This window comes from Pangasianodon hypophthalmus, chromosome 4 (assembly GCF_027358585.1).
Source record: "Pangasianodon hypophthalmus isolate fPanHyp1 chromosome 4, fPanHyp1.pri, whole genome shotgun sequence".
Lineage (NCBI taxonomy): Eukaryota > Metazoa > Chordata > Actinopteri > Siluriformes > Pangasiidae > Pangasianodon > Pangasianodon hypophthalmus.
In genome coordinates, this window is record NC_069713.1 from 23,987,391 (window position 1) to 24,003,907 (window position 16,517).

Genomic DNA, 16,517 nt, shown 5'->3' on the forward strand with positions numbered 1-16,517 from the left:
AACACATGATTGTGAAATGTCCTCATACAAGATTAGATTGTCTCCACAATCTGATGTAGTCTAAATTCATTCATCGGTAATCGCTTCATCCACTGAGGGTCACGGCAAACCCAGGCCAATCCCATGAACGCTGAGTGCAAGGTGGGAATGCGCTCTGGTTGGGACACCAGTATATCACAGGGCACCGTGCACTAACACATTCACAGCTAAGGCCAGATTAGCATCGTTAACCCACCTACGAGCACGTTTTTGGGAGGTGAGAGGAAACTCCTCAGAGACAGTAACCTAGGATCGAACCAGAGACCCTGACCTGTGAAGCTGCATCACTGTGCTGTCCTTGTAGTATAAATGTTATCTTGATATCAGTAATAACGTCAGTAATTTAACAGCAGTTTAAGCAACATTTGCATGCTCAATGTTTCACAGCCAGTTCATTATGTCTTAACAGACTGGCATCTCAGTTACTAAGACATGGAGATGAATATAAATAAGCAAGTTTCATGAAGTTTAATGAAATAAGTTAGATACAGCATAAAAAAGCAGTTGCACCCAGAAGCTCGTACCGCCCCCTGCTGCCAAACAGCAGAAGAGCAAGTTAGAAAAACATCTGCGTATAGCATTAGATTAAAAAGAGTGACTCAGTTTTTCATGACCTTCCAGTTTGGTTGTATCCTGCAAACATACCCAGAGCACAGGCAAGACACAGCTGACTTTAAATCTTCATATTTTAATCACATTTTTAAGATAATTTACATACAACTATATTTTTTTGTTCTTTCATTCTGACACACAATTCACACAGGCATATAAGGCAATCATATGTATGTGAAGTAATCTATCAGGAGAGAAGAAGAAAGGAAGGAATAAATAGTACATTCAGATGCATTTGGAATCACACTGACACTGAAACAAATCATTTTTGGATAATGTTCATATTAATCACATTAGAAAAGTTCATATTGAGTCATTGTGTTACTAGAAGAGCTGTTTACATTATTTCATAGTACAATTCATAGGACATTTAGAAAGTGATTTTAGATAGATATAAAGTACCTCACAGAATAATGACAGATTTTAAACCTATATAACCCCCAGTGCAGTGGATATAAAGAGGAGTGAAGTGGGGCCAAATGTCAGCCATCTTTTTTTTCTTTAATCCATCTTCATTTCACTTTGGAACAAAATGCAACCAAATCTGCTAATAAAACTGGACCATATATATATACCATATAATATTTATATTACATATATATATATATATATATATATATATATATATATATATATATATGTTATAGAGAGGAAGAGAGGGAAAGATAGAAAGAATGGGCCAAAGAATATAAAATCTTTTTAAATAATGTACTCAAAACAGTTCAGCTCAGTGTCAGCGTGCTCTAATGCCTAGTCGCATCGCTCTATAAATAAGGTGCAAATACAAATAAAAGATTATTCATGCGAAGTCTTGTATTGAGACATCCAGCTCCAAAACAATGTTTAATTTTTAAAAAATACAAAGCCTAAAAAAAGGCAACATAAGAAGTACATATTTCATGATTATCTGCTTGAGTTATAGATGAATACAATTTTTTGGTTACGATGTAGTTATTCATGTGGAAACCCTACTGATTGTCTTTTTGTGAGAGGCCTTGTCTCTTTGGCCTTTGAGCCGTGTATATTATCAGGAAAGAAGGTGCTGAGAGGAGATGATCTGCACATCACTCACTAACTTTTATAACAAGTTCATTTGGCAGCAGCATAATGAGAATCTCCCTCTAACTGAAACTACCCTTTATTAAGCTGGCACCCCATATGAAAAGAAATTAAAACGTTTGAACTGGTTTTATGTCATGAAAAATTATTTATTTTGGTGTTTTGGTTTTTGAGATATTACAGTATGAATGTGAGTCTGAGAGTGATGTCACTGTGAATTGAATGTAATACATCAAAAAAAAAAAATCAAGCAGAAACTGTTGTACAGTACAAACATTTGACGCTAATATGTTTAGATATTGGTTTGGTTTGAGTTGAGTTGGTGTCTGCAACGTCACTCATGGCCATAGTTTTACAGTGAAATATGGCCACTATAATTTCTCAAAAACCAAAAAAGCACAAACAAATGTTTAGATCTCAAATCAACACAAACAAATGAAAAAAAGTTTTATAGAATTTGTTTTAAAATGGGGACCAGGTCTGAAACCATTTTAAGGTGGGTAAATGAAGAAGATAAAAAAAAAAAAAACCTGAAAGTATCAAACCCTCATTCCTTCCCTCACACATCATTGTACAAGAAGCATCGTTCCTCTGTGGATTTGGAATTTACTGCAAGGTGATTTAATTGAAACATTTTAACATTAAAAAAAACAATGGAATACCGTCATTAATCTGGACCTTCCCCAGTCTCTAGGACTGTTTTCTACTCACGCTTCTACCTCATTGCAAAGATGATGTCATTACTGGTGCCCGAGCAGTTTGGAGAAAAAACCAGCATTTTTGGCGTCTTTGGCCTGAGGCTCACCATTCTCACTCTCCAGGCCCAGGTCACCCTCCATATGTTCAAGCTCAGACTGGTCCAGCAGCTCAAAGTCCTCAGCCTCGCTGTCTGTGTTGTCAGCAATCGCCGACTCCAGCCGCTCTTGTATGGCAGCAGTGACTGCAGCTGTAATGGCGTTCTCGGCCGTCCTCTGTAGAAGTCCCAAAGCTTGAGTCACCGCAGCCTCGTCCCCCACACCTGTCCCTCGAGCCACTCTGTGCTGGGGGATGGACGTGGTGGGCAGGCCAATGCTCAGGTCCTCATCATCCCCATTCGTTCCTGCACCATTATCCAAGGAGGGAAAGTCAGTGAGGCCACCAGAGAACACCTCCTCCTCGCTGCGACGATCTAAATCTAAATCAGAGGAAAGCAGACAGTTTCCTTTACAAGTGAAAGATCGTGTTAATCAGGTACCAGCTCTGCCATGCCCTATAGGTCTCACCCTGCATTCACACACCAGTCTAGGATTATTGCTAGTGGACGTTCTTTTTTTCAGACAAAACCACCCATTTGTCCATAAATCAGATGTCCTCCCACTAAAAATAGATGTATTTCCATAAAACAAATGCATCCCTGTTTAAATAAAAATTACATATGGCAATTGCTTGTGTTCAGTGCTAGATACTTCAATCACTTCAAGTAATCAGGCAACTTGGCGAGTCTCACTGGCTGCTTCTGCGACTAGGAACAAATATCTGGAACCAAAAACATGGATGTTTCACAGTGGGGGAAAAAAAATGTACCACCATCCATTGGTAGCTGCCAAACTGCATTGCATTCCATTTGCATGCTCCAATTTTTTACATCACTCACCCCATCCATTAATCACTAACATTAATTCTGCCATCTGTTGTGATAGATCGTATTCCAGAGAAGTACCCAGCAAAGTATTTCAGTGGCCTGAAAAAAATATCTTATTTACAGTAATAAACTAATCACTGATGGTTAAGTATTAAAAGGTAATAGTTGTCACCATTCAGTCATGTTAGTTTTCTTATCTGGACCTTTGTAAGCATGGAATTTTATATACCTACAACAGCATGTTGGCATGTTGCTGTGGGTGTGAAAAGGTGTAAACACACAATCAAAGAGCAACTTGATATAACTTGATATAAAAAACTGAAAGGACAGACAAGCTCACCCTCTGAGTTCTCTGTCTGAGGTGTGTGTCCTTCTGATAAGTTAAAGGTGCCGTTATCAGTCCATGTTACTTCAGAGACTTCTGTGTCTGATACAGACAGCTCCCTACACACCGTGGAGTCCAGCTAAAACAAATCAGCTGCATCAGTTCCCCTCTCGATTTCCATTCAATAGGCTGCCAAAAGGAAAGTATATAAAAGTTCGCCCACCTTAGGGAACATTGAGGACAGATCAGCTTCAATGCTTTCTTTCTCAGCCTCTGCTTGGAGTAATCTCTTTTCTGGGTTAAAGAAAGACAAGTAATTGCAATTCTCATTTGCAGTCATCATTACTATGAATTAAGATAAATCTGTTGTGAATGTATGCATGTTGTGGCTAATCTGATAAAACAAACTTTCTTACCATGATTCTCTTTTATCTTTTGCAGGAAGTGCCCCACTCCAAAGTTCAGTTTCTGCAGAACTGGTTCCAGCCACATCCCAAACTCATGTGACGACACAACAGGCCACAGGAATATGCCTAGCACTGAGGCAAATAGATGAACAGCACATTAACGCACATCACAGTCTGCAAGAAACTGGAGAAACTGCAGCCAGAGTAACAATGTCATCTTGATATGTTTCCTACATCGGCCATATCTTAGCTGTAAAATTGCTATTCAAATATGCTTCTCATCAACAAATTGCAATAAATCACAAGGATCAGTAAACCATCTATGCTCCAATAATCAGTGAGAAGATCTGATGCACTTACCTATAATATATGAAATAACAACTCCTGGAATGTAATTGCCCAGTACGGCCAGGAAAAAACACAAGCTGCATACCAGAAGACAAAACTGCAACCAGAAACAAATGCAGACTTCAAATACTATATTTCTACTGCATGGCATAAACATGTGCATCGTTAAATATTAGCCATGCTGTCACCTTCCCCGGATTCTGCTGTTTGAAAGAAGACGTCTCCTCAAGGAACAGCTTGATGCTCATCCAGCAGTCTGTAAGCTGAGCTTCTGCTCCAGACCCGCTCTCCTGACCTGAGTCCACCAGCTCCCAGCTGCAGTCAGAAAAATGGTGTATGACTTAATAGTCTCATCACAGAAACAGAGCAACGAGCATTAATGTTAAATCTGGTCTCAAAAGAGTACAGGTCATTATCACACTACTTAGAAGTAGATTCCTGTTCTTTTTCTCAGTTACTCTTTTTCGTTCAATTACATTTCTCTATAAGACAGGATTGCTGTAGTTTAACTACCTTCACAGTAGCACCCTTAACAGGATTCATGGAATTCCTTCCTTGCTAATACTGATCATTAACGTGTCTCTTTGAAATATGTTCTTCACGATGCAAGTCTATGGTTGAAAGATTTAGGGCTTCACATATAAAATGCACCTTGGACATAACCCTTTCCTGACATTGTGTAGTTTTCTAACTACCTTTGAAACACTACTGGGAGCAATAAAACGCTACTGGGAGTGTGTGTGCGCGCGCGCGCGTGTGTGTGTGTGTGTAGAAATTATATGGCATTGCACCATCAACTGGTTTCACCTCCTACAGCTTTAAAAGCACTTCGCTTGCACAACTGATTAAGTACTTTTGCCATCTCTACATTTATTACTATCTAATACTATTACTATCTAACTGTCATCAGAATGGTGAAAAATGTAATGTTGGTGACTTTTATCATGACATGGTTGTTGGTACCAAACAGGCTGGTTTGTGTATTTCAGACACTGCTGATCTCCTAGGATTTCCATGTACAACTGTCTCTAGTCTTTATACAGAATGGTACAAAAAAAACAAAAAACATTCAGGGTGCAGCAGTTCTGTGGGTGGAAACCACTTGCTGATGTGGGAGGTCAGAGGAGAATGGCCAGACTGGTTCCATTTGAAAGGAAGGGTACTGTAGCGGCAGTTCTGTGGGTGAAAACCACTTGCTGATGTGGGAGGTCACAGGAGAATGGCCAGACTGGTTCCAGTTGATAGGAAGGGTACTGTAACTCAAATAACCACTCTTTACAACTGCGATCAGCAGAAAAGCATCTCAGAATGCATGTCAAAGCATGAGGGAGATGGGCTACAACAGCAGAAGACCACATTGGTCAATCCCTCCTGTCAGTCAAGAAGAGCAATCTGAGGCTACCCTGGGAACAGTCTCACTGAAACTAGGCATTTAAAGATTGGTAAAGACCAGGTCATGTTTTTCCAATCTTCACCTGTTCATTTTTGGTGAGTCTGTGCTCACTGTAGCCTGTGCCTGATTGGCTGACAGGAATCTGAGACTACAGTGGGCACAGGCTCACTGATGATTTCTTGGTATACTTTGAGCCCCTTAACACCAATTTAGCATTGTGTGAATGCCATAGCCTATCTGAGTATTGTTGCTGAACATGTGCATCCCTTTATGGCCACAATTTACCCATCTTCTAATGGCTACTTCCAGCATGATAAAGCACCATGTCACAAAGCACAAGTCCTCTCATCTGGTTCCATGAACATTACAATGAGTTTGGTGAACTTCAACGGCCTAGGCGGTGACCAGATCTGAATCCAATTGAGCACCGTTGGGCTGCGGTAGAACAGGAGATTCGCAGCATGAATTTGACAAAATATGTGATGCAGTCATGTCAGGCTAGTATCAGAATGGTGTTCTTAATAAAGTGGCTGGTATAAGTATATATAAGAGTCCAGAAAGTAAATGCTGTATATTTCTGTGATAATAGTTGATAGCGTAGCATACAGTGTTTCCTTGATGCTGTAATACACACACACACACACACACATATATATATATATATATTGTGAATATGTCATGAACATTCCCTCAAGCAATAAATTTGGTAATCCATAATAATAAGTTAATAAGTTAATAACTTAAGTGAATAAGTATCATCAATAATAATAATAGATAACATTTTAGCTAATGTCAGTCTGATTCCTAAATAAAATTCTTCACAGATTCTTCAGTCAGATTATAACCAAGTAGTGTCAGGTTGCTAGGCTACTCAGGTCTTTCTGCAACCAGGTTTTTGGTTACAAACAATAAAGGCCATTAGGTCATTAGACTATTTCACACACACCATGACATGTAGAACATGAATGCAATGTCGCAGAATCTGAACTAAATTTGGAAATGTTATTGGTGTGTAGGTCTGAATTTGCAACCAATGAATGGTCAGTTGGGTCCTAGTAGGTTTTAACTGGAGCTAGATAAGCAGATGAAAAAAAACATGGATAACCATTAACCCACACTAAGTGTGTCAATGAAAAGAGAATTTGAAGAACATTTTCTCAAATGGATGCAATTAAAAATAAAATAAACCAAAGAAGATTCAACATGCTGTTATTGCTGGCCATTGAGCTGCAGCTGCACTTTGTTGATTTTTGGTTGATTATTTTGTGAGGTGAAAAGCAAGAAAGAAGTCAGTTGCTTCAGATAAGATCACCTTCTGCACGAGACTACTCAACTACTCATAATAGATGTGTAATGTAGCAATACGTAGCTAGGTGTGGAAGAGGGCTTAGGATTTACTAATCCATCCCTGCTGCTAAGCTATGAAAGTGTGATATTTTAAAACATGTTTAACCCCTTAGACTCCCAGAACCCATCAGGAAGTTGAGATATTCCTTACTCTTCTAACTACATACCTTTCTCTCTTAGTTTCAGCGTAGTTACTGATTACTAGTAGCTATGGTTTCCGATGAATATCTAAATAATAAGAGGTTATTTAGACGCTGAGACGAAGTACAAAAAATAGCCAAGGTTCTAAAGAAAAAAGTCATAAGCCTACCTCTGAGGGTAAAAAATATATACAATTTGAAGGGGAAAAAAACATATTTAAAGAAAAAAAAGATTTGTGAATAAAGTCATGATAACAGTTATGTGTGCAAACAGCAGCCTTCAATGAGCGCCAAAATGAGGAATGTGGAGGACTTGGTGAAGTTACACTTTTTCACAAATAAGAAAATACAAGGAAATGAATGCATTCTGGGAGCTGAGATAGAGATATGTGTACTGAATGCTCCATTTTCCTCTCCCTCATCACAGGATTCCTTGGCATGAGGACAGTATCTATTATGGGAAATCATGTCCTTTATCATGTTGTGACTCTGCCTCAACAAAGATATCTCAACAACTGCCCTCCAGACTCCCATAACACCCCAAGTGCTAATGACAACACTAGAGCTACTAACCCAAGCAAACGTACACTCTCGCAATTAGACCAAAACATGGGCAGTTGGTGTTATGAGACACTTCCACAAAAGGTCACCCACCTGTCACCCATCACGCTCCAGGCCACACCACCAAATGGACGCAATTTCCTAAGAAATTGATCACATGGGGTGAAATGGCATGTGTGACTATGAAGCAATGTGGCTCACATTAGCATTTCACCATCCACAGGGAGGCTCAAGCAGCACTACACTAGCTCTGGTGCCAGAGAAGACGGCTTGCCCAACACAGGGCAGGGTGGGTGGCCAAGCTTCAATGAGGTGTGATTCCCACATGATCCAAAGCGGCTTGTAAAAGCGTTAGCAGGGGTCATGTTTCAGTACAAGGAAATGGCAGTTGGAGAAAGCTGGCTGTCCTCTGCTGCCACATGCTGATTTATAATCAACACACTGCAAAATATATATCACACAAACGACTTTAACATTCCACGTTAAACCATCTCCAGTATAACTTTCAATTTAGCTTGCTTAAATCTGACAACTGTTGACCCAAGAGACCAAAATACAAGCAGCTGCTTGTTTTGTCTCATATGCTAATCTTTACATCAACATTGAAAGCAACACATCTGAGAATCTAACAAGCCTAGTGACAGGAGGCAAAAATAGCCCGAAAGCAACAGCTGACGAATGTGAAGAATGGCAGTGAAAACACTAGAACCTTTGCCTATCTCTCAGACCATAGAGGACACTGTTTTCTATCATCACAATAGATAGGTTCCTTAGTCTAATGCAAATAGTTGTTGCTTCCAACACACCAACTAAAGATAATGCTGAAAGGTTCCACTGACTTCATGGGATTCGAAAAAGTCATTGTAACCGAAATCTAATCTAAACTAAACTCTTCTGTCAGTCATTCCATGACAGGTATGTCATGGACAGAGCATGGTCTCTTGTTGATACGGTGAAGCTTTCTATAAGATGTGCTGGATGTAATGAAGTACAGGCGTTCAAATATGTTATTGTTTCGGTCGTAATACGTTATCGTTTCTATAGTAACTTACTCACAGGGCTAATAAAAATGTATTCATTTGAAAAAGAAAAACATATTAGTCCTGTGAGTAAGTTACTATAGAAACGATAACGTATTATGACCGTACTTCATTTCATCCAGCACATCTTATAAAAAGCTTCACCATATCAACAAGTAAATGTTTTTATGTGTTAAAATACAACACATTTTAAAAATTTATCTATTGTTAGCTTTAGATTGTATGGAGCATCCACCAACCAAGTCTCTGTGAATGACTTACTATAGAAATGTATTAGAATTATTAGTTCATTAATATAAACCTGTGTGTACTACTGTCAGAGCCATACTGTTATAGAAAATGAATCACAGCTACATACCAACGTTCTTGATCTTTCACATACATTTGACCTGACCAACTTAGCAACTCATATTTACCTTTCTCTTTCCTCCTTAATTATATTTGTACCCCTTTTTTCTCATTAACTGATGACAGTACTTTTACCTTAACCTTGATCCAAGATTTTCCTCCATCATCTCTCAGACTTTGACCATCAAGTCGTGTAGAAAATGCTCTGAACTCCAATCTTTGAGTACAAACGCAAGCTAAGTTCAATTTTCACAGCTCTGTGACCCGCTATGATACTTTACATGCCACCCCAAGCCACAGCTGCCACTGTTTGTGTGGAGCAAGAACCTGGCTTCACTATTTCTACCAGGCTGGTCTAAAAATACCACAGCCACACAATATTCCATAGCCATCACACATAGGAATATGTCCTGGTTATCGTGTGACACACACGCACACATGCCTAACATGGACCCCATATATGATTTGTGAGAAAAATGTATCAAATGCCACTTTTCTGTGTCTTGTACCACACAAGGCCTGTCTCATGTATGTCATTGTGTGGTGTTGCTTATGTGTGTCTCATATTATATTTAGAGTATTACAGTATTCTCATAAATTACATGAGAGTTATTTTAGTTTGCATTTTAAAGGGATACATAGTTACTACAATAGCTCATGAGAATAAATGGCAATTTGGTATGTTCCATCTCTAAAAAAATCTAAAATGAGTCATGCCATGGCACACACTATGGTCTGAAAACAAAGTAAAAGAGCCTTCATCATTATTTTAATCAGCGTGACATCAGCTGGCCATATGACTCTGACGACTGCAGTGATCATGAGTAAGGAGTTGGTAGCTATTACACACTGCTCAGCTTTCCACAAATCAAGGCCTGTATTAAATTGGCACACCCCTTACTGAATAGTATTCTTACTTCTGATTGGTGGAATTGGTGGGCAGCTGCAATAAGGTTCGTAACGAAGTGCAAGCAGTTCTCAGAGCAAAGAAACACAGCGTCATCCTAACCATCACACATGCTACGTGCTGAAAGACAGCTGGGCAAATACAGGTCTCAAATTTCACAACACTTCTGCTTCTAGAACAAACAACACCATTAGTACTGAATGAGTGTTTTTGATAACAGGAAATGCTGTCAGACTGCTTATATTGTAATACAGTTGGTCTCAAATGTTTTGTAGCCATAAACCCCTTTAACTACAAAATTCCACATTCCCTCAGTGCAAATGCACTTCATCAATATTATTTAAATGTGTACAATAATATTTTTTGCCTATTTTTTTAAGAGACCTAGAGCTTTCAATTCCTAAACTTTCCATTCGCAGAACATATTAGGTCCAAACTGATATTTTTTATAGGCTGTTTTTGATTTTTGTTTGGATTAAACCTATTCAGTTCACGTGAGCAGTCAAATCAGCTAATGACTAAATGAATTTAATAATAAATATAATAACTTTGAAAATGGTGGGTTTTGATTTCCACCACTGTACCGAGATTAAAAAAATTACAGATCCCCAATTTACCACAGATTTAATAAATAACCATGATAAAATCATCAGGCTGAAACTGTGTAAAGTTCTTTTCATTGCTAGAAATGAATGTTCCATTGACCCAGACCATTTTGTTTTTCTTTTATACCAGTACAATTGTGAAATTTAGTTAAAATAAGCAATAAGTAATATGAATATGTTTATTAGGTAGATAGATGTAATATCTAATATAGTTACACTAAACCTTACAAAATCTTGTGTGAATGTAAATAAAAAATGCAATCTTGTGCTAAAAACTCAAATCAGCTTTGGTTAAATTTATAATTGGGTTGCCAATTGGTTTACCAACTGGGAAGAAAGAACAGCAGAGGTTTCCGGTTATTGTGTCATTACTATTACTGCTCGTTATAGCAGTTTTATTGTCTTCTTACACTGATTTTCCTCTGCGACTTGCTCGAATCTTTAAAAAAAAAAAAAACAGCCAGCCAGACCACCTTCAAGGTAAGGCAAATCTTTCGAGATACTTACTACCTAATGGCCTTATATTGTTATAAGTTACTATATTTGCTGAATAAAGGTTATGAAGTAGATGAATTTAGGTAAGGTTTTTGTAGCTAGCTAACTACGCTGGCTAAAGGCTGTGCAATAAGCAAATGCCACAACTGTAGAATAGATTAACACTTATCAGCTTTTTTAATGCATTTTAATGTATCAGAACCTGGACTAAGCCTATTCATAATCATCTCATCTCACTTTTCATTCTCTCTCGCTTTTGTCACTTTTTTCGATTATCTTTTGTCCACTTTGGCACCTTCTTCAGATAAGTATGTAGATTAGGTTGGTGTAAGTATTATGTAGTTGTCTCATAATCATCTTAATATGCTATTATGTTGTAATGTTTTTCAGATGTACTTTTGTCTATGTTTGTTTTTTTTTTTTTTAATTTGACTGCTGTCTCTTCTGCTTTTATTCCAGCGAGACCTCCAGGACCCTGAGGATCCGCAGGAGTCCTGGACCTTCCTACACACCTGCATCAGTGTTTCTGTAATATAAAGTTTTTTGGATTGTGTGGTCCATAGTTTACTTAAACTCCACTCACCATCATATTATAAACTATAATTACTGCCATGGTTTACCACGTTACAAGTTAAATTACCGGAACCTTAATTGTCTTATCTTTAGCCATTCAGATGTTGATTTGCTGGTGTGCTTGGGATCATTGTCCTGTTGTATGGCCCAATTTCAGCCCAGCTTAAGCTGCCAGATAGATGGCTTCACATTTGTCTCGAGAATATTCTGGTATAAAGTGGAGTTCATCATTGTCTCAATGACTGCAAGCTTCCCCAGGTCCTGTGGCTGCAAAATAAATCCAAATAAATCACCCCCTGTTTGTGGTGATACACTGTGTTTGGTTTTCGCCAAACGTGGTGCTGCGCTTGATGACCAAAGTTCTCCACCCTGGTCTCATCAGTCCAAAGGATATTGTTCCAGAACTTTTGTGGTTTGTTCAGATGTAAAGTCATGCTGCCATATTCTTTTTGGATAGAAGGAGCTTTTTCCTAGCCACCCTTCCATGAAATGTCTTGAAGGTTCTCCATTTGTAAACAATCATTCTCACTGTAGAATGGTGAATTTCAAATTGTTTGGAGATGGCCTTATAACCCTTCCTAGATTGATGAGCAACAACAATTGCTTCTCTGAGGTCATGGCTGATGTCATTTCTTCTTGGCATGATGGAGACACATACCTGAGTGCTCCAGAACACCAAACTATCAAATGTTCTATTTTTATAGAGGTAGTCACACTTCTTGATTGATCTTGTGCATTTCATCTGTAACACCTGGCTGCTAATTATTCTCTTAAAGATTGTGGAAATAGAAAGGGTGTACTTATTCGAATCTGGTTTTGGTTTATTTTTTGGGGGAAAAAATGAATACATATTGAAATCTGTTGTCTTTTTTTTTTGTAGTCATCAGTGGTTAATTTATTTGTTTATAGAAGTTGGTGAGAACCACACAATTGTTATTTGGACCCTCATAAATAAAAACATAGAAATCACAGAAATAATAATATGTGGAAAATACCATGGTGACCTATCAAAATCAAATTCTTGCTTTGAACATGGGAGTAAGCACATGTGTCCGACATGATTAGGGGTAGGGGATTTGGGAGGAAAGAAGGCAACTATTAGAAGTGAAGACAACAGTTCGAGCCTGACTGAGATCAACAGTGGCCTACAAATACAGCAGGAAGGCTGAAGCAATGTAGCAGCTGTGGTGAAGGCTCAGCTTTAACAAGGCCTGCCCCACATAAACACTGTGCTGAGGATTACTGCACTGGCTTCCCCCCTCTACTGCAGTACAATGGTACTGGATTTGTTTTTACTGTAAGGCCATAAACAATCACAGGGCAAGAGTGGTCAGCGTGAAGGCCCAGGCAACAGGATCATACATAATGGGGAACTGAAGGCTGACCATTAGCAGCATTGGATAAATTCATTAAGCCTCCTCTTAATCAAATATCCTAATTAAGTTATGTGTCCTTTTAAACATGTGTACACAAGCTGATTACAGAGAAGTTTGGATGGCATGGTTGATTGTTCATTCATGCTTGCACAAACATATAATCAATATGAGAGGTCAGCTGTAATAAAAGTAGGGGAGTTGCACACTACTGTGTAAAAGTATTAGACATCCAAGATTTCTTATATGAATTCTGTAGGAATGTAATTGAATATCAATATGTTATTTGGATACAAAAAAATATATATACAAAATTGACATTATTGACATAAAAAATAAACTAACAAACTAATAATAAGAACTAATGCCACAGCGAGAGTGGCAATGCTGACAGTGCAAAAGAAAGAAAGAAAGAAAGAAAGAAAGACTTTTATTAGACTTTTAGGTCTTTCATTCAGGCCACGCCTCCTTGGGACTTAAATCCAGATACAGGTATGAATATTTGTAGCACTAAACATATACAAATAGTGGCACTGCATCACACACCTTTTGTTTCGTTTATTTTATCCTGTTAAAGGAAGTAACATTATGTAATAGACCAATTATAAAATTTTCAGTACTTTCTATGCATATATCCCAACGCCCATTAAACAAATATGTCTAGCGTCTACCTGTGGCAAGGTCTCTAAGCTACTTGGAGCAACCTACAAGTTGATTTCCTTATAAAACTGCATAACACTGTCCATAAGAGAACTTCAATTTTAAAAGCAAAAAGAGGTCACACCAAATATTAATTTTACTGTTTCGATATTTAGAAGCTGTTCCTTGTATTATTCTTAAATCATCTTTGCTTTATATGATTTTTACATATGATTTAGACAAAGTACAAGAACTCCTGACATGAAACTCCTGCAATATAGAATTAATAAAACTGAAGCATCAGAGCATCAGTGTATACAGTGTATTTGAAAGATATGTATGCAGATATCACGATATACAGAAAACCATGATATTAGGTTGTGCAGTTATCAAGTGTGTTGCAATGATCTTGTTGGAAATAAACCCAGAAGTCACAACAGCACTATCACATTTGTATGCATTATGCCATCAGTTCACATGACCGACCTTATGGCTTGCTGCATATTACCAGTAATGCAATTTAGGTGACGAAGTGCCATCTACTGGTTAGTCGTCTAGTTGCATATGTCAAAGATGGACAAGAAAAACCGGAAAGGTAATGCAGTGGAAAAGAAAACATTGCTAATTTTACAGCAATGCGTGTGACTAAGTTTAAACATACCTGCCTGTCATACTTCGCCATAAACTGGATCCTGATAAGGAAAGAATGAACAAAATGTTAGGTACAGTCCGTCAATACTATGTTAACAGTATGTACACAAATGAAATTTCTTAAATAAATATGATGAATACAGAAGCACTGAATATACTGTCGTCATGGCACAGTGCTTGCATTCAGCCCATGATAGACTAAAGATATATTCAGGTGAGGCTTTCCATCCAAAGGTGAGTTTAGCACTTTTAACTGCCATCATGAATGGATCATACCTTAGTCATATTGCAATCATATAACTGTACGAATTGCACTAATTACTCTGATCTGTCTTACTTATAGCATATTGGTCAGGTAATAATGCTGCCCTTGTCTTATATGGTGACATTTATGCACGTTTTTTATACGTAATTATTACACAATAGACAATCTATCAGTGACATACAGTGAGTGTATTAAATGGTGATCCACACCTCTTGACCTGGAAAGTGCCATGTCCCTCAGCAACTGTACCAGCAGCAATAGAAGCAGACACAAGCAGAGAAGACAAACCACTCGGAATGGACTAAAGGACACAAACCTGAAGAGGGGAAAAACAATCAATGTTTTTTTTTCTTCCAGTTTACTCATTAAGTACAGAGGAAGCTCCAAGTGAAACTAACATTTAATGCATTTAATGCATTGTCACAGCTTTTAAAATAATGTATATAATGGGTGAAATATCTAAAGCCCTTTAAGATATGAAAAGTTGGATATACTTCATGCCCATTTGCCCTGTTCTACTCAAGACTTGGCCAAAGAGAATAATCTCCAGTGCTATTAAATCCAGGCCACGGCTTACTTACATGGAGAAATGGCCTTTGCAAAGTATTTGGTATAAATCCAAATGTGGAACCACTCACTAGGTAAACAGATTCAAATGGAGCTCCTTTGGAATATGAAATATTAATAATATGCAATTATACGAAGTGCCATGCTTCTCCACTTCTGAGTACAAATGGGAGGAAGAAGATGCAATAGGAAAAATCCAAGTGCCCAGACCAATCATTCATGACAGCACTGCTTCCTCTAGTCAAAACTTGCTTTTCAAGGGAACTGCTTGTAAAATAAATGACTATCTACATATGACATGAATGCATTATCTAATCTTTGCAGGTTCTGTTCAAGCCCAGTAGCATGACTTGGGCAGAATAGTCTACTGCAGCCACAGACAGGCCTAAATGTGGGGTTAACGCATAGATCTATAAGACTAGAACTACAGGAATAGATAAGAAGTATTAATAATAAGCATGCACTGGAAATTAGTATTTGACACAAGTCTTGTACAGAAGCCAATCTGAGCATTCTGCAAAAAAAAAAACAAAAAAAAAAAACATCACGACATGCAGTATAGACATTTAATTCTCACGTGGGAGAAGAGAAAAACAGCTGCGTCATGGCTCTCACCAGAACACGACGTTCGTCGCTGCAAAGGTGGCGCAAGTCTTCACCGGCGCCTTCCAGGTCATCAGCGGGTTTCGGCAGCACGTCGGCGCAGGGCTGATTGATGAGGGCCGCCGGGCTCCTGTAGCCTCCCGCTCCGTTCTCTCCGCCATCGCGCTCCCCGACTGAGCTCGCGCTCCTCCCCGCGAGCGCGCGCGCGCACCCGGCGGCAGCTGCTCGCGGCTTTGTTGTTGTTCTGCCGCTGACGTCATCCGGAGACTGTCACGCTTTGCTCCTGGGATCCCAGTCCTCGTCGTCCTTCAGGCTTTACCTGCCATGGATTAGGTTCTTCAGTAAACAGTGTCGGGCGTGATTATGACTAGTATTATAGAGCCTCTACCTCTCGTGCGTGCTCTCACATTAAAAATGTTAATGCAAAAATGCAAAAAAAAAAAAAATGCATGTAATGCATATTCAAAATGCTACCTTATGCATGTAAACAATGAATGTGTGTCAAAGGGTGGAATGTTCACAGCTCAGGGTTTTTTTAAATCAGAACATTCATTCATTCATTCATTCAAGTAACCAGTTGTTCCAGAGTGGGGATGTCC

General features: G+C 38.6%; 1 protein-coding gene across 2 annotated transcripts; it reads right to left on the minus strand.

The window, feature by feature from the left end:
- Positions 1 to 707: 707 nt before the first annotated feature.
- On the minus strand, positions 708 to 16,193 carry retreg1 (reticulophagy regulator 1). 2 transcript variants are annotated; one of them, XM_026936871.3, is made up of 9 exons: positions 15,931 to 16,193; positions 14,958 to 15,064; positions 14,494 to 14,524; positions 4,600 to 4,726; positions 4,424 to 4,508; positions 4,073 to 4,195; positions 3,880 to 3,950; positions 3,672 to 3,795; positions 708 to 2,884 (listed from the first exon to the last, which is right to left on the minus strand). In XM_026936871.3, exons 1-9 carry the CDS (start codon positions 16,176 to 16,178, stop codon positions 2,451 to 2,453), a joined length of 1,350 nt encoding a protein of 449 aa, XP_026792672.3. In that variant the 5' UTR covers positions 16,179 to 16,193; the 3' UTR covers positions 708 to 2,450. The 2 variants fall into 2 exon arrangements, with proteins under 2 accessions (XP_026792672.3, XP_053089439.1); XM_053233464.1 differs by lacking the exons at positions 14,494 to 14,524; positions 14,958 to 15,064; positions 15,931 to 16,193 and adding an exon at positions 5,609 to 8,293.
- Positions 16,194 to 16,517: the final 324 nt, after the last annotated feature.